The sequence below is a fragment of the Diadema antillarum genome, unplaced genomic scaffold, assembly GCF_040938485.1.
Source record: "Diadema antillarum isolate AM-2024a unplaced genomic scaffold, OU_Dant_1.0 scf00000125, whole genome shotgun sequence".
Classification (NCBI taxonomy): Eukaryota; Metazoa; Echinodermata; class Echinoidea; order Diadematoida; family Diadematidae; genus Diadema; species Diadema antillarum.
Window position 1 is genome coordinate 872,622 of NW_027271014.1, and position 24,244 is coordinate 896,865.

At 37.7% G+C, this 24,244-nt stretch overlaps 1 protein-coding gene across 1 annotated transcript in view; it reads left to right on the plus strand.

Moving 5' to 3' along the window:
- LOC139720242 (caspase-3-like) overlaps positions 1 to 23,473 on the plus strand; it is a 31,037-nt gene extending 7,564 nt beyond the window's left edge. Inside the window, exons 3-10 of the mRNA XM_071631607.1 lie at positions 505 to 614; positions 2,452 to 2,551; positions 5,219 to 5,509; positions 15,207 to 15,350; positions 16,691 to 16,905; positions 18,850 to 18,937; positions 20,478 to 20,657; positions 21,801 to 23,473. Coding sequence (XP_071487708.1) covers positions 505 to 614; positions 2,452 to 2,551; positions 5,219 to 5,509; positions 15,207 to 15,350; positions 16,691 to 16,905; positions 18,850 to 18,937; positions 20,478 to 20,657; positions 21,801 to 22,015 — 1,343 coding nt within the window. The 3' untranslated portion in view covers positions 22,016 to 23,473. The remainder of the gene's footprint in view (positions 1 to 504; positions 615 to 2,451; positions 2,552 to 5,218; positions 5,510 to 15,206; positions 15,351 to 16,690; positions 16,906 to 18,849; positions 18,938 to 20,477; positions 20,658 to 21,800) is intronic.
- The last annotated feature ends 771 nt before the right edge of the window (positions 23,474 to 24,244 follow it).

Genomic DNA, 24,244 nt, shown 5'->3' on the forward strand with positions numbered 1-24,244 from the left:
TTTGGCTGATTTTTGGAAGGTCAGTAGAGCAAGTGAGAGTCTTATGCATAATATTGGGTTCTATGCTAATTGAATTTTGAAATTATCAGCTTCCAAACATGCACCCAAAAACATTAACTTTGACGCTTACTGTAACACCATTTTCGGTGACCTCATGCGCAGTAACAAATAGGCAGATCTGCGCCATGATATATTGTGCATGTTCTTTGAATATAATACAGAAAATGAGCAATGTAACTCATCTAACTTGGCTGCAGTAGTCAATCAAAAATAGCAAATTTTAATTTAAACTCGGTTGTTCGACCACATTGGTTTATAAAGGGAGTCCGTATCTTGGCAACTGTTTGACCTTGGGGCAAAATATTTCAGTATCTTCCATCAGAAACTTGGGGGAACATTCGGTGTGAGTTTGAAGAAAATTGAAGGGGTGGGGTTAACAGCAATGGTTGATTTGACATGGATTGACCCATATTTGTTTTGTATTTGTCTTCTAATTTTTTGCAGGGGAGATACAGCAAAAGGACTTGGGAGGTTTTGGTCCTGGTGAAATTCAACGGCATGTCACAACAATAGACGCTATGTTTGATAGACTTATAAGAAAGCAAATATTCAAGGTAAACATACAACTGTTGATCACATCTCAACGTCAAAATTAGTTTCGAATGCTATCATTTTATTACCTAGATCTATGTATTACATTTTGCATAGGATAATGACATTGAAGTAAGATAGATCCAGTATTAAAGTAAAACTAATCCCCTTTACTGCTGGATGGAGTGTCTACTGGTTTCTATAAGAAACCAATGAGATCCAACAAAACCAAGAGAAACTCATGGAAACCAATGAGAGCTTCTTATTCTCAGATTTTAATTGGTGTCTGTGAGAGTTTCGACCTTTGGTGTGTGGTGATGAATATCAAATTACGTGTTTGAAATGATTGGGGTCAAAGGTCAAAGTTCAAAGGCTGTGCAGTCAAGAAAATTAATGAAAGTTTAATATGCTGGTCATACATCCGTGTTCTACTAAGTCCAGTGATTATGTCAATCGCAGACATACATATGTAGCACAAGTTGTGGAATAATAGCCTTTTCTAAGATGGTTTTAAGGTCAGTCATGGGGTCACTGGTAATAGAGCACCTCAACTTCAAAAGTGTAAAAGAACGGCCTTGTGTGTTGTGCAGTTACAGTCATTGTGTGGGAAATTGGAGGCGTCCCACTCTACTGCATGCTACAGATAAATTGCTTTGCTATTAAATGACTATGATAGATTATAGTGATATTGATGATTAATATTACTTGTACAGTGGCAGATCCAGAGGGGGCGCACCAGGCACGCGCCCCTTCTTTATTTGTTGTTAAAACAAAAGAAATAAAAAGAAACAAAATGAGATGGAACCCAGAAGTAAAGTAATTTGTAGCACCAGAAATATTGTTTGCGCCCGCCCCCCCCCCCCCCCTTTTACAGAATTCCTGGATCCCTGCTTGTACATTATACAAGTGTAGTGTATCATGATAGTACTAGTACTGAAATGTATAAACTCTTCTACTGCTACCTCGCGTACTTCACTGTTGCTGTTACCACAATTTCTGTTGTTTTCCCATTTCTTTTATTTAGAATAGTGTGCAGAAGGTAAATTGATGATTGGAGTTTCCTACAGTTTATTGTTAGTCCAATGTCAGTTCTTGTCAGTTTGATGGAATTGCTGACTTGACATGACTCACTGGATGTTATGATAATGACCACAGATCTCTGTATTATGCTAATTCTGAATGATTATGTTATATGGGGAGGGCTGTGGGTGGGGGAGGGTATATTGGGAGTCGGTATGGGGGGTACCATTTTCACAAACTTTTGTTTGTAATGTTGTTTTAGTTGATTTTGTACTGATGTATCAATTTTTTGTTCGTATCATATTAGTATGTAAGTAGTAGTAGTTTTATTGTATGGAGTTTTGACTATTGTACTTTTTCATGTGAAGTTGGACCGCTCGGAAGACCAGCACGGCCATGAAGGCCGAGCTGAGCAGGGCAATCCATCCGTTTTCCTTCTCTTATATATCCCAGTTGTATTGTATCATTGTTATTTTTGTGATTTTACGGTGAATAAATAAACAAACAAATAAACAAAATCACAAAGGCTGAATTGACATGACTCACAAAGGCCGAACTTAATTTGTATTGATGTACTGTACATGCACTTGTTTAAAACCACAATATGTGCATAATTTACGATCATATACTGTACCTTCATATGTACACTACTCTGAAAGACATACATTTGTACCTAGATACAATGTACATCAAAATGATGGAAATATGAGAATTTCACTGTACTCAGATCACAAGAACTGGGCTGGTTGTTGAATGCGACTGGACTCCCTTGCTTTCCATGAATTGGTATCATGAATTTGTAGCAGTGCATTTTGAAATTTTGCACCATATATTCTGCAGGTTGGAAATTATAAAAAGCTCCACAAACTCTTCAGGTTGATTGAATCCGAACAACACCGCGACACTGTAAGAGAGGCAGAGATGAAGCTTCGCTCAATAAGTAAGTACTGTACCCTTTATCATTATTGTGGGGGAGGGTGGAGGGGCCTTGAACAAAACTAGATGGAAGTGCATCCTGGACATACAATGTATCTGTGGTCAGGACATTGAGTTTACCGGTTTACAAAGAAACATGTATTCAAATTTACACAGTAGATGTTTCTTCTGTTCTAATAGTAACGAGCTGTTCTATTAGCCTGTATTTCAAAAATCACTTTTTCAATACTTGGAATCTAGTTTGCATATTTGTATATACATTGGTCGTTACTGTTTTGGGCAAACCTTGGGCAAGCATTTAGGTGATCAAGAGGAACCATTGTGTGAAATAAAATTTGAATATATGTTTTAGTAGACCAGTCTGTTCAGAGTCAGTGGGCTGCAACGATTGGTGGATCCATTACAGTCCAGTTCTCCTCGTGCATCACAAAACCAACAAAATTGCCCGCCATGATTTCATGTGAGGACTCAAAATATGTTAAACAGGTCAACTCGGTCAATCTGGAGTTTGCCAGTTTTCTGATAGAACAATTCTACATTATTCTAAAGGTTGTGATTTTTTTTTGGAAAAGAACAGGAAATTACATATTCAGCAGTTTAAACACCTTTTTGTATTAGTTTTGATAGGTGTGCCTTAGAGTCCCATTTTCAGTTCTTAAAAACCCTGTACATACTCGTCACTTTCAACTCTAATAACTTTTGAAAGAGTGATGCTGCTGCTTTCAATTGAAAGTTGGTATTAGTTATTGCTAGAATTATGTGTTGGAGCATGCTAAATTCCAGCTTAATATGATGATCCCATTGTTGTTACTATGGAGTCTTACATCCTGTTTTTTCCCCGTTCATTGCACAGAGCACAGCTTGGCAAAATTAAGCACTTATGTGTGTGTGTTTATTTTTTCATATTGTAGTGTATTTTAATTTTGTTAGACTCTGTTTTACACTGTCAAGCTGGCCTTGGGACTACCATGCAAAAGGAGACCAAATTTGGTATTTAGGGGTCTTATTAGGCAATGAAAAGAAAAGACACAAACTAGGGAGGTAATCCTAACATTGTATGTTTGGTTGAACTACAAACCATCACAGTGTTGCTCTGAAAAAGACTGTTGATCCTTCTCCCTATTAAGAATGTTACAAGTTACAGTGGTAAAGAAAGCATAGAAACAGAAGCAAAGGCAGGTGTTCTCTTTAACAGAATGAATTCTAGCTAGGACTATTATAAAGCCTTTCTTCACATCCATGTCTGCAATGCTGCAACTGCTAGCTTTTGCACATACATGTATGTCTTGTATTTTAGAGTTTTGCAGCCAGATTTTATGCTCAGAAGTAAGGCTTGCAGGAATACTATACATGTTGCTTCCCTGAACTTACCAACATTGCACAGTTGCTAGTTGAAAAGTAAATTGTCCTTGAGAATGACTCCATGGTAAGTCACAAGCCAAAATGTGGGTGGATGCAAGCTGTTCTCCTTTGGAAACAAAGGTTCATCCTTTTAGAATAATACATGCGTCTCTTTTTGTAAATAGAGCCAAAACAAGGGTTGAGGCTTCAATGGAAAGAACAAAAATCTTCAGAAATGAGAAGGGAGAAAAGAAATACCAAGTTCAGATATAGCAAACATAATATGCATACAGAATTTTTTTTCAAGGTTTAGTTTGATATGCATTTATACATACAATTGTACAATGTATGTTATTCAGTTGACATGCACTATTGAACTTGCAAGATGATATATCTTACATGTGAATTAGCACATGTCCATATGAAATGTTTTGTACATTATAATTTTGAATAATTTTTTTCTTTTCTCTTTTAGTTCAATTAAGATATCAAGGAGGGGTTTACATTCTATTAAGAAGTGCAAAAAAAAAGTATTTAAAAAGTTTTTTGATTAAATGGCATTCCTGAGAAGAAAAAAAAATCACAGAAGAAGAAGGGCAAAAAAGTTTTTTTTATTAATTCTTGATTAAATGGCATTGCTTTCTTGATTGTTATGAAATAAACTCATCCTACATACTGGCAAAAGAGTAAGTTGTGTTGAAAAAGAATGATATATAGTTGTACATAAAAACTCAATGAATGAAATAAATTCAGGCCGTCATTGACACTGTTGCATGATATTAGTCATGTGGTTAACCAGGAACACATTTGACTTAGTACCCAAATAGTCCTTTTGTAGGCTGAAAAGACAAAATATTCACTCAGTAATTACCATTGCTGCAGTAAACTTGCAGGCCCTTTTAGCTAAACATCATGGAGTAATTTTGCTGTGGAAATTAATCATTAACATTGAATTGGTAAATGAATCTTTCTGCATATCCTATCCTGGTGAGAGACTTAATCAAACAACTGAAATTCATCGTACAATCTACCCGATATCAGACAAATTTACAACTACAGTGGACTCCCATTATAACGAAGTCCTCGGGACTGGCAGTTTTCTTTCATTATATCAAAATTTCATTATAACCGAACAATTAATGAACAATAGAAATACATAGAGCTGATAATGTTGGCGGCCTGAATTTTTACTTTGTTGTAACTGGAATTTCGTTATCTCCATTGCATGTCTGCAATTCACATTTTCGCCATCTGTCTGTGTTCATCTGTTTGTCTATTTGTCTTTCTGACTCCACATTGAATCTCACTCTCATTAATCTTCTGGTTGTAGACTACCCAGTGGAGGAAGATGAAGGTTCTGATTCAACCCAGCAAGTGCCCCAACAAGGTTATCACCCCGCAGTTGGGGGCTACATTCCACCAGGAGGAACTATGTTCATGCCTCACGCTGCTCCACTCCACTACGCTCCCCAGTCGCAATACATGGGTGCCTCTCAGTACGACAGTCAGCAATTTGCCGCACCAAGAGGCCCTGCCATGCAGCCTGTTGTTGCCCATCCTCAGCCATCCATGCTAGGCCCCTATGACCTTCGCCAGCCTCAAAGTTCCCAGGTTTCAATGTGTAAGCAGCTAATTTCCTTCTCCATCATTAAACGCCTCGACACAGATCCACAAATTTCATGTGTGTACAGTCTGACCTCCCTTATCCGAACATGTTTGGACTGGCACTCATCCTAATTAGGGATTTGGCCGGAAATGGGAGACTACATGCAGCTGCCTACCTAATGTTAGCTCTATGTAACCTATTGCAGGTAGCATACACTGAAGCACTTTCCTTGCTATCAGCACCAAATTATAGGCGTTTTTTACGAAATGAAATCAATGATTTACCTGCTTTTGTTTGAGTTTGAATTCCCCTTTTCCCCATGATTATTAGACTGAAGACAAAAAGAAAAGTCACAGCGAGATCACGTCTGCATAATAAAGAGATCCAGATAAAGGGAGGCCAGATGAGAGAGAGGTTGGACTGTATACATGTATGGGCTTGAAGAATATTTTATATACCTTTTTTAAAGCAAAAAGCTTCAAAGTAGAAATTGAGGTGAATATTAAGAACATGCCAGTAACCAATCAATTCGTTTTCTCACCTACTCTTATCAATTCAGAGCAAAATCACAGACCACATATAAGCACTTTGTACTTTTAACATTCTAAGAATCACTAGAGAATCGTTTCATCATTAGGCACCAAAAACACATCTCATCACTCGGTAAAGTGACAGTTAGGAATGAATACTGATGTAATAGCCGAATAAGATTCAGAATTACAACATTGTTCTTGTACGGTATTGCTCTAGCTTGGGGCTCTGCCATCATTGAATCATCACCTCCCTTTCATTGAATTTCTCTGGTGCAATCACTTTATTTTGATCTTTTTACTATGATAAAAATGAAGTCTAAAAGGTATGTAATGACACAAAGAAGTAATTAGTTTTATTTTTGTTTATTATTGTTATGGGCATATATGATACCATAATTAGTGAAGACACCCATTGTGCAGTATAGACCTAGAATAAGGACTCAATGAGTGGATATCACTCCCGTGTAAATCACCAGGGCCCTGTTGATCAGTTCTGATTTGCTATACTTACCAGAATTTCAATAATTCAGCACAAGAATTGATCACCAGTTGTTCGTAAGTCGTTTGTAACTTTACAAACAGCTTTATGAAACTCCCCCAGGTTTCAACTGATCCCCAGTGTTATGTTTTGTTGTTTTTATGCTGTTTTATTCCTTCTGTTTACCTCTACTGGCTTCAAAGATGGAGTCAATCATAAAGGTAAGCTGTCCAGAAAACAAGAAACAACACTGATCCCTGATGACAGTGACAAGCTACTACCACAAATTCATCCCAAATTGTCACATGGGTTCCACCAGGGTCAAATAATCATGTATGCCATTTACTGCTGTTTCAACCAAAATGTAGTGTTTGTTTTATAAACATCACTATTAGCCCACCATCAGTGGACGAGGGGTTTACAAACATGACCGTGCATCACAAAACCAACAAAAAGTTGCACACACTGATTTTGTGTCAGGGCTCAAAAATAGCTGAGATGGATTATCCTATTCAATTCTAAGTTTTTCATATTTTCTGAAAGCAAAACATCCTCTACATTAAGATAAAGTTTGGGATCTTAAAACGAATGGGAAATTATGTTTTTCACAGTTTTTCTCCAACACTTTTTTTTTCTCAGGAGAATAGTGTGATTAGATATGTCTTAGAGTCCCCTTTTCATTCCTTGAAAACCCTTTACACACTCTTCACTTTCAAGTCTAATAACTTTTGAAAGAATGATGTTACTGCTTTGAAAGTCTGCATTAGTAATGGATAGTATACAAATGATGCACAGGATAGAGTGCGTTAGTGTAGGCGTAGTGCACTCGAGGGTATTTACAATTGTGAAACATGCACGAGGCGAAGCCGAGTGCATGTTGCACTACATTGTAAATACCCGAGAGTGAGCTACGCCTACACTAACGCCACGAAATAATCCTGTGCATCATTTGTTTTATAAAATGGGTCGAAAATTCGAAAACTAACATCATTTTTCAGCGTTTTTCACGTACCTTTGTGGGTCAAGACGTCCGAAGATGTTCGTCCCAAACTTTTACGCACGTCGCACTCGCGGAAGTCCCGCACATACAGTATAAGTATAATGGGGGTTGGGTTTCCGGACACCCGCATGAAAACTTACTTATTTTACATAGAATATGCACCCTTTACCTTAAAGACTTGATATAGACTCCTTATATAGGCCTACTAGACAACATACTCTGAAAACGGCGTGAGAATTAACCTGCTAAATCGTTGGATTTGCTCTTCAAAGTGACTCCATGTACGCGTCCGGTCCCATAACGCTTGGTCTACTGTACTGTACAAAGTGTACGTATAGTACAGTATACGTACGTACGCCACATATGTTATGCACAAGGGAAGACAGGCCGGCCGGCCGGCAGCCCGAACTAGAAGTTGTTTACAGGATTGACAGCACGTACGCGTATGCATGCAATTCATCAAAGGAGCCGCCGCGCGCACAGACGATCGGCAATCTACCATAGGATTACAGGCAGTGCAGTTGTACTGAAGTAAAGGAAGGAGGTGTGTCTCATTTCAGCGCTTCCTATTGGCTACATTCTTGAACCCATTTTATAAAATATGTTAATAAAGCATGATCAATGTCAGCTTAATGTAATAAGCTCCGCCAAGGGGGGAGGTTATGTTTTCGTTACCGTTGGTTTGTTTGGTAGTTCGTTCGTTAGTTTGTTCATTTGTCCGTGTGCAAAATAACTCAAAAAGTAGTTAACAGATTGGGATGAAACTTGCAGGAAAGGTTTAGAATGACACGAGTAAGAAACGATTAACTTTGGTAGTGATCCAATAATTTGGGGGGAATTTATGAAGGGTTTTTTATATTTTGGCAGGTAGGGTAAATGAACTTGGGAGTTCAGGCTGCGCGTATTTGAGGTTTGCATGCGCGCACTAAGGTGCGTGCCACTCTAGTTTCTGCTAGGACGAGGCGCGCTGTGCAGCTGAGGGTTTATGACGAAATAAAGGCTTCTATATTGGGAAATCGGGCAATTTTTCAGCATGTATAGACCTATGGGTGGAAATCACTAATCTCTATGGAAGAGCCCAAAGAGCTTTTCCCCTTTGGTAGAAAAAAGGTTTAGAATGACACGAGTAAGAAACGATTAACTTTGGTAGTGATCCAATAATTTGGGGGAATTTATGAAGGGTTTTTTATATTTTGGCAGGTAGGGTAAATGAACTTGGGAGTTCAGGCTGCGCGTATTTGAGGTTTGCATGCGCGCACTAAGGTGCGTGCCACTAGTTTCTGCTAGGACGAGGCGCGCTGTGCAGCTGAGGGTTTATGATGAAATAAAGGCTTCTATATTGGGAAATCGGGCAATTTTTCAGCATGTATAGACCTATGGGTGGAAATCACTAATCTCTATGGAAGAGCCCAAAGAGCTTTTCCCCTTTGGTAGAGAGGAGAAAAAAAAAATCTCTTTGGGAAGAGCAAGATCATCGGTGGAAAGTAATTGCTTGGCAGAGGTCTGCGCTCTCAGAGTGCTTTTCTAGTTATCATTTCATTTGATGCTGCCAAATTTCACATCCTGTTTTTTGTCCCTTTCATTGCACAGCTAGTATGGCTTGATATCAAAGATTGAACGTTTGAATAGGCCCTATACTTAAGAGCCTCTTTTCTCAGTAAACACTTTTTACTGACTGCACAGGTAGATTTTGTATTTTCTTTTCAGCATTTAGATAGGTTTAATAGGAGAGTCCATTTGAAATGAGTTATACATCGTTTTAAAGTCTGCTCTTTCAGAATCTGCCCTTAAATAGAAACCCATGTCTGGCGACTTTTTGTTGGTTTTGTGGTGCAGGGTCACAAATACCCTCAACCACTTTGGTGTATATCAATTTGCTTCCTTATCACAGTCCTACACTCAGTCTCCTGTTTGCTGTTGTAACTTGCACTATTTTAGATTCCCCAGACCCATTTAACGTTGGATGCCTCAAGATCCCACAGTTTTTGTGGCATCCTCACATTAATGGTCCCTCTATCACTATCACTCTCACTAAAAATGGTTGTAGATTTTATGGACCGTCCATAGCTAACTAATCACTTAAAGGCGGATACTGGGCCTCACTAATATTTGCCCGAGAATTACCTTCATTAACAGCTTCTTATTGCACTCATAACATTTTACACAGAGGAGAGTAGCAAACCCAGGCCAGGAATAAGGAAGTTACAGCTCTTCTTTTTGATTGAATGATCATTCAAGAAAAACAACCAAATAGGATGCAAGCTGTGGACAACTTTCCATTCATGCTGTAAATTAAAGGGCAAATTCGCCTGCTTATAAAAGTGGAGTGAGGGACTGCAACAATATTTACTTAGAACACAATAATGAAAGTTTGAGGAAAATCAAAAGAGCTTTTCAAAAGTTACAATTTTTTTTTTTTTTTCTGCACAGTCACTGCTGGATGAGAAGACTACTACAATGCACGATGTCACATGCATAGAACGATACAGGGCAATTCCATAAATTTGGATGTATATTTTGGACAATAAGATGCCATAGACACAAAGATTATTAGAATATGAAACTTTTATCTGGCCACGATATGACAAGTGTAAGAAGAAAACAAGTATAGCAAAAAAAAGCTGCTGAAAACTGCTTATCCAATAGTGGCAAGCCAATGGAGTCAAATGGAGTCAAAAGGGGCCTGAGCTTACGACCCTAGCAGAATCTTTGTCAGAGGCAAAAAGACAAGTAACAAAAAAAAAAAACAGGTAACTGAAAAATAGTATCAACACCTTAATGACCTTGGAATCATTGGAAAATAGCATTTGTCTGGACATACACAGAAAAAGTCTGATTTTTTCTTTTACTTCATAAGTGCAGTCACAAATGATGTTGAAATGTAAAAATTATTAGTAATTTAAACTCTTTCAACTTGGAAATAATTATGGTGTATGTTTGTTCTTCGTTTCGAACGTACAGTTACAGATGTACACCATTTGTGTCCAAATATAATAGATGTAAAAAGAATTTTTTTTACAGAACTATTATTCATCCTTTAGTCCATGGGCCAAGACCCGAAAAATGGGTTGTTGGTACCATCTGAGGTGGCACAACCTTTTTGGTGTCAGTTTGTTTGTCGGGCATAGATATGCTTATCAAGCTATGATAGCATTTCCAAATGAGTAGCTTAGTTTGGTTAATTTGGTCTCGTTTTTATATCCCTATACTTCTGAATCGAAACTAAACCGCTATACAAAGAAGAGCACTGCCTTCTGTATGTCCACAGGTGTTCTGTTGTAAACGCGGTGTGCTTAGTCTTTAGTCAAGGCAGCGAAGGGAATATCCAAAGGGTTATGACGTCCACAGCTGTCACGCGGTGCGCTTAGTCTTTATCTAGACCAATGTACCGTTATCATATCCAAAGTTCCTCATAAAAGGGATTATCTATACTGTTTTTATACTACCCTATCAACAAATACATCAGTTTTAAACAAAAATCACTCTGTTCATTGACAATATCATTCATTATAATGTGTCGTAGTGTATCGGTACATTGTTTTTGCATTATCTTATATTGTTGGAGGGAAATAAAGCGACATTGGCGTGGTATCAGCGTTTTCACCGTAGCGTTTTCGTCGGAAAATGATAAATAATTGAAAGATACGGTAAAATTAACGAGGAATTGCTTTTGTTGTTGTTGTTGTTTTTAGATAAAAGGATATACACTGTATCATACGCTTTGGATATTCCCTTCGCCGTCTAGAATAAAGACTGAGCGCTGTGGACATCATAACCTTTGGATATTCCTTTCGCTGCCTTGAATAAAGACTAAGCGCACCGCGTTTACAACAGAACACCTGTGAACATACCACAGAGCTGCATTTTACAGCTCTATGGAACATACAGAAGACAGTGCTCTTCTTTGTATAGCGGTTAGTTTCGATTCAGAAGTATAGGGATATAACAACGAGACCAAATTGGTTAAAAATTCATTTACTATGACTAAGCTACTCATTTGGAAATGCTATCATAGCTTGATAAGCATATCTATGCCCGACAAACAAAATGACACCAAAAAGGTTTTGCCACCTCAGATGGTACCAATATCTGGCCTGGCCCATGGACTACTTGGCCCTTCTCAGATGATAACACTTGTCTATCATGTCAGCAATACCAGTGTAAATAATAAAACAGCTTCAGAACACAGGGCCTGTGCATTAACCCGTTGAGGACTGGCTGAGTTTGCTACAACACGCATTTCCCATAGACACTTTGCCGAGTATACTCGGGACTCGTCTTCAACAGGTTAACACACTTTTTTTTTAACAATTCAGGCATGAGTTAGGTATGTAAAAGTTTGTAAATTATAGAAACAGAATTCTAATATAAACACATCCAGCCTATACTAAAACTAATGGCCAGAACAACAGAAATACATGAGTGTTACAAACTGATAAAGTAACCCATTACTACAAATAGCAACATAAACAGTAATCCTGTATATTTTTTTTCACAGTATGATCGAGGTACAAAATAATGTTTAGTCAATGAACTCCTGTAGCAGATATGTGTGTTTATTCACAAACAAAAGAAAAAGAAAATTTGTGGGAATTGGGAAGAGTTAATACCAATTTGCTGTTTGTGACATACTGACATTTTTCTTAACCATGGGTGCAAAACAATCAATTTTGAACAGACAGTACTTAGATTAACACTAACACACTGGAAATTGTTGTTGGGCAAGCCAAAGCTTTTTTTTTATGTTGCCCAGTTATGAGAAATCAGAGTGTAAACAGGCCTGCTTTGCAAATATTAGAATTAAACCTTGGTGTATTAAAGCATGGTGGAGTTGTTAACAAGGACATTTACAAACAAACACAATTCAGTCAGTGTAACTAGAACATTTTGGGTTCCTTTTTGCAAGGTCAAGTTCACAAAAACATGCATAGTAATGTATACACTGACATATGGGGCACCCAACAGTTCTGCATTATGCATCGAATATTTGGGGAATCAACATCTTCAATACAGTCTAGTTTTTGAAAACATATTGCTGTGACTGTCAGGAAAACAGGGACACTTTTACTGTGCAATCTCCAAAAGGCGGTTTTTAACAGAATATTTGATTTAGTGAAATATTATTGAGCACCTGCAAAGCAATGGGATCTATGCAGGTATTTTGTTGCATATATGGCAAAATCTTATTCACTCAGTGAATTGCTTTACACCTTTACTTTGTGCTGAACCAAAAGCTTCTTTGTGTTGTACCTTTTTCAACAATCATGTTCTTCTGAAGTTTTCCTCTTTTTTGTTTTGTTGTATACAAATTATGTATCTTTTTCAGTTGCATGAATTCATATTCCCCCTGTCACGCTTTCTCTCCCTTTGTTGTACCATTGTAGTACTTTTAGTTTCTTTCCTGCCTTGCTGTGTCTTATAATCAATTTGCTTCAGCAATCATACAGTATTTGCATTCTGTTCCTCTTGTGTAATTTTCTTTCTCTTCCTGTTATATTATCTTCTTGGCTTTTGTTTTGTTTCTTTTTTGTTGTTTGTTTGTTTGTTTGTTTGTTTGTTTGTTTGTTTGTTTGTTTTTACATTGGTTTTGGCCAAAATTGATCTGGGTTTTGAAGGAAAGAAAGACAGGTACTTAGTATTCAAAATTATTTGTCACAGTTGTTTACTGAAATTAAAGCAGAACAAACACAGACAAAACTTTCAACATCTGAAATATTTACAATTATCACTAGCACTATCATAACCATTCTTATGGCATCACCCACTCTAGTACTCCTTCAGCATCAACATCAGTCTATTATTTTTTTTATCATTATTACCTGTATCAACTTTCAAATGAATGTTTATAGATGCATGAAGATAAATCACAGGAATAGGATTGTAAATACAAGCTGACAAAAATGGCAGGAAACAATACAATACATTGTAGTATTGCAGTGATATCTAAAGGTGATTAGGTGCTAAAATATTCAGTCCTGGGCAATTATGAAATTGTAAAAAGGAATTTCTTAGAACAAGCCACCTACTGTATGTGTTAAGCAAGTAACATCATTACCTATCCTGAAATGTAAAGACACATTGTCTATCATCAGAGTGTCTCAGAAAGTTGATATGACCATTCCCTTCTGTACATTTGTAGGTGGTCTTCATACATTCCACAATCAACTTCAGACCACACTTTCTGTTCAACCTAACTTGTTTGTGCATACATACATGCACAGAGTTGGTTTATTTAAGAAATAGTTATAATTTTATTTAGTAACCCTAAACCTACATGTATAATTATATGAAGATTGGATACAGAAATGTATTCTTTAAACATGTAAACTCAATAAGATTGCTTTCAAAGGGCTCTGAAGCAAAGCAAGAGGTCAACATGAGAACTGTTTTGGATGTACAGTAAAAAGTGCACATCCCAGCACACATTTTTCATTGATTAGAGATAATTACAAAGTTACACGTTTGAAAAGCAACAAAACCTACTTTGCATTGAGATTTTACAGTTTACTGGAATTCAAGTTTTTATGTAGGATTTTTTTGTTGAAGTTTTTTCGGACATACATTGCACTAATGCATAAAGTAGAAGTAGAGAATGCAACATAAATTGTAATTTCACTTTCTCTTCCATATGGATGTGGAAAAAGTGATACACAACCTTCATATTCAATGATGTAGTGACTTGAAAAGTTTTCTTTTCCTTTACAAAAAAAAAAAAAATAGTAAGATAGAAAGTGCATTATAAGAGTAGTTCCAGAGCATTGTGAAATGGCTTCATTAAAATCACTCTTGTGACCTTGACCTTGGTTAAGTGCATTTCTGATTTACATTTTCAAACAGTTTGAAAAATACAATTCAAAATTATAAATACATGTAATATGTGCTCATAATTTCATTTTGAAAAAGTGACCCTCTAGTTGACAAAGTTATGGAATTGCCCTATAAGCAAAATATAAGGAGAATTCCACAAAATTTAATTTTTAAAGAAAGTACACATTTCCTCAACTCGCTACTGACATACGTGAAGGGAAATATTCTCCCTGTCTTCTGAAAGAGGCGAGTCAAGTGCTCTTTTATTATAAGAGAAAATGAAAAATATGTTGAATTTTCTTTACATTTTCTTTATACTGTTCTACACATGTGACATCACAAGCTGTAGTAGTCTTCTCATGTAGCAATGGCAGCCTTAAAACTTCAAAAGTTCATAACTTTTGAACAGATTGTCTGATTTTCCTCAACTTTCACTGATGTGTTCTACTAATATTGCTGCATTCTCTCAGTCCTCATGTATATATATGACTGGTGAACTTGTCCTTTAAATAACATATATAACATATAGCATAACAAAGAACGTATTAATTTTACATGTTAATGGGGGGGATGTCACATTTTGGCATGGGCCAATTTCATGTCTTGTGTACATTTGTATGTGCTTTGCCTTTGTTCAAGAGAAGGCTATGTGAAGGTAAAAAAATGAAAAACCAAATATATGATGTGGAGAGTTGCTGCCAACTTGTCAATCAAGTTGACTGAAACACTCAAACACATATCTTTATTATGTGCATGATTTTGTCCAAAATTTCTATTGTTCATTTAAATTTTTTAACTCTACTATATGACAGAAACTTGGCATCAGGGTTGATACTTCCTTCAAACAAGAAAGCAATGTATTGTATCTTCATTCTTTTTTGCATGGATATCTAGCGGATAAACTTCCGCGGGGCTCATCAATGGAGGAAGATGTCTTCCGGAATGTGGAATTCGATCACCGTGTATTCTACGAGCCAGGGAAGTGCTACGTCCTTTTCATCAACAACCTGTTTACAGGCAGGTCAGGCTATCGTGAAGGTGTGTATGGCTGTAATACGGATACCGGTAACTCGAAAGGTGGGGGTATCAAGGCAGATGTGTGGGCAACTTTCTGAGAAAAGTTTCCTTTCATGATTGAATGCTGAACAGTCGAGTATTCCTCATTCTAAATAAAGCATCCTGAAATCATCAACAATTCTCTTGATGGGATAAAAGAATAATAGTTGTATAAGTTTAAGAAAAAAAAAGAAGAAGAGTTGATTCAGAGAGTGTCATATTTTAGGCCTATGTCCAAGACAAAGCTTTTAAGGTGTTTGCTAACAACATCAGTTATACAATACATATGTCCGTAACAGCCATGTTGTATCCCCATAGAACAAGACAAAAGACAGGTCACTGAGCTTTCACAGGCAGAAAGTTTTTATTGATTTGTCTAATTTTACTCTAGTTTCTACCTCACGCCATTTGAATGACAAATAAAAAAAATGAAAATTTGCCAGTAACACTTTGCATACTTTGTATTTTCTATTAATCCATATGATATCTTGTGCAACTAATTGATCAATTTCTGAAGAGATCACTGCTCCCTTACCTTTACTTCAACTCCAATTTCTAGAGATATACATGACATGATAACGTAAAATGAAGACCAAAAAAAAAAGATTGTCAGTGCCCCTGCTTCCTAAATAAGCCACGACAGCAAGCCCCCAATATTTCTCGATTTTTTTTTTTTTTTTTTAAAGCAATGGAAGTGTTTTCTTGTTTTTGTTTTTTCCCAAGAGGACTGTAAAAGTGGTGAAAAATGAGGAATTCTGTACCAGGGACAGCACAGTCACAGCTCATATGAAAGTAGAGATAGAGTACTGAGTAACTGGTTCAATAGTATCATCAGTATTATCGTCATCTTCATATGCATCAGATTCTGCAGAAAGTTGAGTGTGTGCGAATGAGAGTGTCTTTGTTTTGTTGGTTAGTTTATAGTTTTTTTGAGGGATGGGGGTGTGGCACTGCTTCTGATCAACATGAAATTCCATCCAGTTTGACTCCTTTAATTGGCAGGCTCACTTGACAGAAATGCTATAAGATATAGCGTCAAAGTTTGAAATCTGAAAGGGATAGTATAGTTACCAAACGATACTATGGATCAATGGCAATTTGGAATAGAAGGCTTGGATTTCTGCAATCTTTTTTTTATAAAGAAGCATGCATTATGAATGTGTTCAGAGAACGTGTTGCCAACCAAAGCTAAACAGGAGAGAGTGCCAGTCGGTAAGACAAATGTCTCCCATCATTTTTTTTTTTCGTATGTTTTGGTGTCATACTTTATATTTTCTTCTTTTTACTCTCTTGTTTCCACATCAAAAACTGTGTCATTGCAGGAGCTGAGAGGGATGAAGACAATATTCGGAGGCTCTTCAGAGACCTTGGAGAAAATTTCTACCTACAGTATACAAAGGATGTAACGAAGGGGCAGCTGGAAAGCTACCTGAGTGCTTTACAAAGCACTCTGGGAAGTGGATTGTACAAGAGTTTTATTTTGATCCTTGGAAGTCATGGGGAACCGCAGTCATCAAGGACTGGTGGACCAGAAAAAGTAATCTTGATATTTCATATTATCCGTGCCAGGGTGTAATATTGCATTTGACAGAATCGGTGTAAACACAGCTAATCAGGGACAATATATGTTTATTCCCCCGCATAAACAAGATGTAAAGGGGGAATGTAGGAATCAGGTGGTTTGGAGGTTGGGTGGTCAGTCGGGCAGTCCGCTACAAATCTTGCATCGTGAACACCAGTCATGGATTTGAAACAATTTAGATGAAACGTAGGGTACATGATGACATTGAGGTGTAGATGTGCAAGACATGTTTTTTTGTGTGTTTGTTGGAAAAAGTGTTGCCTTGGCAACCACAATTTTCCAAAACCTTGTCGAATGAAATACTTTCACAGTATTTAAGCAATGTATTTAAATTTGATATGTATAATGATCTGTAGGTGTAGTTATGCAAGTCACTCTTTGTGTTTGTACCTGACAAGGAGTTGCTATGGTAACTGCATATTTTCTTGAAAATCTTGTGGAGTGAACTACTTCCACAATTGTGCAGCAGTTGAAATCAAATTTGGTTGGCATGGCATTGAGGTGTAGATGTAGACCTGTGTATTTGTGTTTGCCAGACAAAGCATTGCCATGGTAACAATAATTTTCCCAAAACCTAGTCAATTGTATTACTTCCACAGCGTTCAAGCAATTTAAGGTCAAATTTAGTATACATTTTTCAGGTGTAGATATGCAAGATACTATGCATCAGAAAAAAAGTTTTGCCTTAACATCACATTTTTGCATCGAACTGAAGCATTAAAGCGATTACGGTCAAATTTATAGTTTGTATGAAGATCTACAGGTGTATATGTGGGTCAATCCACGTCAAATCAACCAATTTTCAGACATTTTCAACCCGACCCCTTCGATTTTCTTTAAACACGCACCAAATGTTCCCCCAAGTGTCTTATGGAAGATTCTGAAATATTTTGCCCCAAGGTCCAACGGTTGCTAAGATACGGACTCCCTTCATGTAGCAACTAATGCGCAGTCGAACAATCAAGTTTAGATAAAATTTGCTATTTTTTATTGACTGCTGCAGCCAAGTTAGATGAGTTACATTGCTCATTTTCTGTAAATTGGAAGAACTTTATGGTCTTAACATGCACAATGTAGTACGGAGCGGATCTGACATATCCGTTATTGCGCAAGAGGTCACTGAAAATGGCATTGAGCATCAAAGTTAATGTTTTTGGGTGCATGTTTGGAAGCTGATAACTTCAAATTTCAAATCGCTCAGAACCCGATATTATGCATTATTCAAAGACTCTCACTTGCTGTAGAGACCAACCAAAAATTGGTTGCCAAGGGAGGCCATATCTTAGCAACCGTTTGACCTTGGGGCAAAATATTTCAGAATCTTTCATCAGACACTTGGGGGAACATTTGGCCTGAGCTTAAAGAAAATTGAAGGGGGTCGGGTTAATAGCATTGGTTGATTTGACAAGGATTGACCCATGTGCAAAATGCCCTTTGTATTTGTATTCAACAAACCCTGGTCCAATACTTTTTCATAGAAGTCTGAGCTGCTGGAGCGGGGGTGTTTATCACCTTCATTGATAGTTCTAGTATAATGTCAGACATACAAACTGTACTATCTAGTATTTCCATGTCTATGAACGGAGGACGCTGTAGAAATATAGATGTATAAATTGATGGATTGTATTTTATGCAAACATTGTTGCCCCAAAGAGACAAAATTGCATCTGTGCTTATGGAGTGTAGAGCTTACAAGCCGAGACCAACGCGTCTATTAATCTTTACAAAATAATACTTCAAGAGAGGAGGTTATACAACAACAATTGATTGGAGACTAAGATTTCTGGATCCACATTGTGTTGTAGGAGACTAGTTGTGGATGAGGAAGATTTTAAACCTTCTGTTTCATATGGGTTTTTTTGTTCATTTATCATTCACTTATCATACACTGACCATTAGGATGGAGTGCTAATGGCTGATTGCAGATGGATGTTGGTTGATGACATCATAAAGCATTTCCATGGCGACAAGATACCAGCAATGAAAGGTAATAGATTAGTGACCACGTGATGTGAGAATACAATGTACATGTATTATGCTACATACAATTGTATTGTCCTCGCGTACCGAACAAAAGGTGTGATTTCACGGACCATGCGAACAATTTGCGAAGGACGCAAATGGCAAAATCCAGCATTGGTATTTTAGTCTGCAAAAGATGGCCAAACGAACGTGAGGGATCGAAAGCATCGTCAATTGTTCGCGAATGTCGTTTTTACTTCGGCAAAAATTTCAAAAAAATTTGACATTTTTTACAAACCTTTTCCGCACACTTAGTTGTGATTTGCTCATGATTTGTTCTCGAAAGTGTCTTTAAAGCCTCGTCACATGCACAAGACCTTCGCAAGACACGCGCGATGTTCGCAAAATGTTCATGAAACCCCAAACAGACCCCCAAACTTTACTAGTGGAGATAGGTCCTGAGAAAAATAAGTCTAGGCACGCACACAACTGTAGAGAAATGAGAAAAAAAGAAAGGATAAGTACAGGAAAGAAAAAAGACAGTTCCCACTTGCACATACGTTGTGAGAACTTTACACAAATTGTGCAAGAAAGGTTTTCAGCTTCATTGTCGCAACACATTCGGAGAAAAACTTTTCTGAATATTGGATTTTTTCCATTCGCGTCCTTCGCAATGCTGTGGGTGAGACAACTTGTCCAAAAATAAAACATATTTGGGATTTCCTTTTCTCAATTCCATCAATGTACATGTAAGTGATGATAGTGACTTCAACCACTCCAGAAATTGTACAAGTCTCACATTTGCAAAATATTACACTCGTGAAATATTATATGTCATGAGCAATGATGTTATGTCACAATCAATGAATGCCATACTGATTTGTTGAAATGTTTTGCATCTATTGCCGGTGGATGGTACAGTCATAGTTCAGATCATGTGTGTCCTTACGTTGGTAAGTTGCACATTCTGTGCCTTGGACCGCCATTGAACTGTCACAGTGTTTAATTCTAACTAGGCCTGGCTATTTAGATAGATGATAGAGCCGGGTTCGAGGCCCCCCCCCCCCCCCCCCCCTCCTTCAAATGTCAGCCATCAACCGCCCGATCACAATAAAAATTGGCACAGACATTGCCAGTGACGTAATCTAAAATACTGTGAAGTTGATTTTTCAAAAGAATAATCATTCATGCTAAATTACAGTAATTTTTGCATAATGATGCATGAAATTAGATTACTGTATTTGGTATAAATCACTACAGAAAGCTCAAAACAGGCACTTTCTTTTAGTGTAAATATTCTTTATAACTAGTATCCTTATCAAATTTAACAGATAAAAAATTGTGCCATCTGAAAATATTCTTAGCTTTTTGCGATGGTTATACATCACACGGAACATGGGGGAGGGGCCTCGGAGGCCCACCGGCCTTGTTAGGGTTAAGTTTTCTTTGAGTTTGATTAGTATGTATACTTCCAAGTTTGTCTTTCACACTTTTCTGACAATTCTAAATATAGTACTGTTTTCTTTCTGATGAATTAAGAACTTTCATTTATTTTTCCTTTCCAGACATGCCAAAGATATTTATTATCCAGTCTTGTCGTGGCAAAGAGCATGCGAGGTCAGTTAGCTACTCTGATGCCCCAGCGGAATTATCTACCCCAGGAATGCTGCATAGCGTGGAAAATCCCGACTATCTGACCAGACCAGTCAACTCAGATGTTTTAATAGCTTATGCAACCACGGAAGGTGAGATGTTTGATGCTTTGTTCAAGGTTTCTTCAGTAAACTTGAAAATTTACAAACTTGAGGGTGGGAAAAAGAATAGAATTATATATATATACATATATATATATATATATATATATATATATATATTTATTTATATAATAGACATGGGCCATGACACACACACACAAAGGGCCCTTAGGCATAAAGTGCTGAAAATGAGTTTGGTATATTGTAAAAGGAATTCTTTATATAATATAATTCTCTATATTTAGATATAGTTTTCTGAAATTCTGCTCCTAAATCCCTCTATATATGTATATAATATAATGCCAGTATATATAATGCCTGTATATGTGACCCGCTACAACAAAAGGATCCTAAAGTTGCTGACGGCTGAGCCAAGAAAATCGAGTTTGAAGTCACATCGTCAAAACTAGTCAAAACAATCGGATTTCTGTTTTTGGCATAATTTTGTAGTCTAATGTTTTGTCTATCATCTGCCGAAATTTCGAAGCTAAATGATCAAACGAAAGGCAAGAAATGAGCGTTTTTCTGGGCCATGATTTTCTGACTTTCAACGTAACAGACATGTGTCCGAGGATTTGGATTTAGCGCCGCAACTAGACTCCGCCCCTAGCAACGAGGGAGTAATCTTATTGGTCAGTGCGTAGCATCCTGATTACTGATTGGTGGTGCGTAGACCGCTCGCGCTAAGCTTGAATGAACATCACGGAGGTCGCTAGGAGCATACCTTCTATTGTCAAGCGGTGAAAACTGTCTTACCTCCCCTTGATCATGTTAGCGTCAGTAGGAAAACTTTCAAGGCGTTTTTCTCGAAACTCTGATTTCCTCAACCACTAGACATGCGCTAATAAAATCATCGACATCTCTGCAACGGAGTACTTTTATGAGTTGTGTTATATATGAAATTAAAGTGGAAGAGTAAGGGAATAATGTCATGTCATTTTCAGAAAATTCAGAAAATTGTCTTCCCCGACTTTTGGATCCTTTTATTGTAGTGGGTCAGGATACAAGCATCCATAAGGGGAATATATGTCTGAATATGAGGTATCTTAAGGGGAATATAAATAATAATAGACTCATTCCATTCCCTGCAAGAGTACTGGATCGGCCCTTAAACCTGACTCTTCCAACTTGCAGGAACGAAGGCGTGGCGCAATTCAGATGAGGGTTCCTGGTTTGTCCATGACCTGTGCGAAGTCATCGCCGAGTTCAAGGACAAGGAGCACATCCTCGACATCCTCGTCCGGGTCAACAACAGGATGGTGTGGAGGGAGTCCACGGAGGGGCGAGCCAAGCAGATGCCCTGCTTTGTCTGCACCTTCACCAAACGGTTCATGTTCAAGTACAAGTAGAATGGGCCATGGCACAAGCACAGGTGTGAGATTGTACATGAATATTCAAGAAGGGAAAGGGGTGTGAAGGAGCAAAGGGGGTGGTGCAGGGAGGGGAGAGTGGGGATGAGGTTTAAAGTGTGGTAGATATAATTATCTGAGGATGGATGGCTATTGTTTGATTACAGTTATTTGTGGTTTCAGAATGGATAATGTCTTTAAACTCTGTATGAATTGTTTGACTGATGGTGAAGATTTGGAAGATGCCTGTTCCATGGTTACTATGGAACAGAAGAGGAAAAAGCTGCATTGGTAATTAGTTTGTGCTGCAATGGAAGGGAACTTTGGAGAATACATGATAAAGATGTATGGGGCAGTAGTGACAGGTGCTGTAACTGTTGTTGGTTTTCTATAACCCTTACTGTGCTTTGTTTGCCTGCTGGCACATACACTTAAGTGCATTTTAAGACACAACATGATGGACACCCTCCAGAGAAATCTTATGCTGCAGTCGACCAGATACGGGGTAGCCTCCGGAGAACCACTGGAGAACCACTTGAGAAGACGCTCACGAGGTGAATCTTACCCAGAGGCATCATGTGACCAGCACTAAGTCAGGTGACTAGTGCTGCGCCACACACAAATCCTGTGAACTTCTGTGAACATCTGTACAGCGCTTACAGGGCAGGGCTGTGTGTAAACGTAGTTACCTATGGGCCTTATATAGTCATCACACTCAAGTTCTGTGGGCTGAATGTATTGTAATAGCCTTGATCTGATTGTCAAACACGTGGCTGATTTCTTGACTTCTACTTTCTTTACTTTTTTTTTAAAGATCCTTAAGAAAAGAGAATAACATGTGTTTGCAAAGTAAACATATTTTAAAGAAACAAAGTAGACCTGATTGAAACGCTTCTGTAGATAATAGGGCCTACATGTCTGTATGAGTGCACAAGTGCACACATCAAGTACGCAATCACATAATTATATGCTGAGCGTACTGTAATTGCAATGATGTCAGCATATCTGTGATGATTGGCCAAGGAGAGCGTATTCTCCCCAGAGAAGATTTTTTTTTTCAAGCAATGCCTGTTAAAATGGGGCACTCGGAGTTCAGCCGGTGTTTATAGAATCTTTGGAATGTAAACACGGGTGATTAATTGCTGGAGAATGTACGGAGAGGTCTGTTAAGATGGGGCGCAATTGACAAGGAATAGAGATTAATTAATCCCATCAATCCCTATTGTGTCAGCATGGCCGTCATGTTGGACTGAGGCACAATTGCTGCACCTGATGAGTGAGCTTGCTATTATAAATTTTAAAGCTACACTTAGGTCAAGTGTGGATGGCTTACTGAATGCTGATAAAACAGCTCAGTGAGTTTTCAGTGCGTGGGCACATGAAGGGTTGTGGGGAGAGAAGACGAAATGAGAGGAGAATGTTTTGAACAGAAAATGGAGAAGGGCACCAAATAGAGCCTATTTTTAACTACTCAGTATCTTTACATTTTCATGTTCTTGAATACACATGGTCAAAGGGTTATTAGAGAGTTAAAGGCATAATTTACCATTTGCAGATGAAACAAAAACCCATCATTAGTACTTTAAAATAGTTCTAAAATGTGAGATAGGGATAGAAACAACCACTGTAAAAATGTAAATCCGTATAATCAATGGTAAGTATTGTTAAATACACAAAATGTGAACAATAGTTATAATAAGAATGCTTCCAGATTAAACCGTGTACAGTTACGGTTTACTGAGAAAAATACTGATATCACCTTATATTTTAGGCTTTATTGCTAAGATTTTATATGGTAGGATGTTTTGTGATACAGCAGACCTACACATATGCATCAAATGTGATATCTTGAACATTTTAAAATCACTGCTCCCAAAGGTAAACTGGCCCTTTAAGGCTATGTTTGTGGGTAGAATTTATGCTTGATTTACAATAGTATGCAGATATTTCCTGGGAGCGATGTTTTCACAGGAGCAAATGTCATGGAAGTGCTCTCTTCACTCTGAGACCCCATTGGGACCCTAGAACCCCAAGCTTTGAATAGCGTATCTATTAAAAACAGAATACTCTGAGCAAATACATTTGTGAATGTACTTGTAAGGTTATCTATGATCCACAGAGGGCCCATGGGGGGGGGGGGGGACTGAATTAGGGGCAAGTTTTTACACTTTGATCTTCTATGTGTAGTGCCAGTTGAATTTGTACATACTTGGCAGGGTTTTAGTTTTT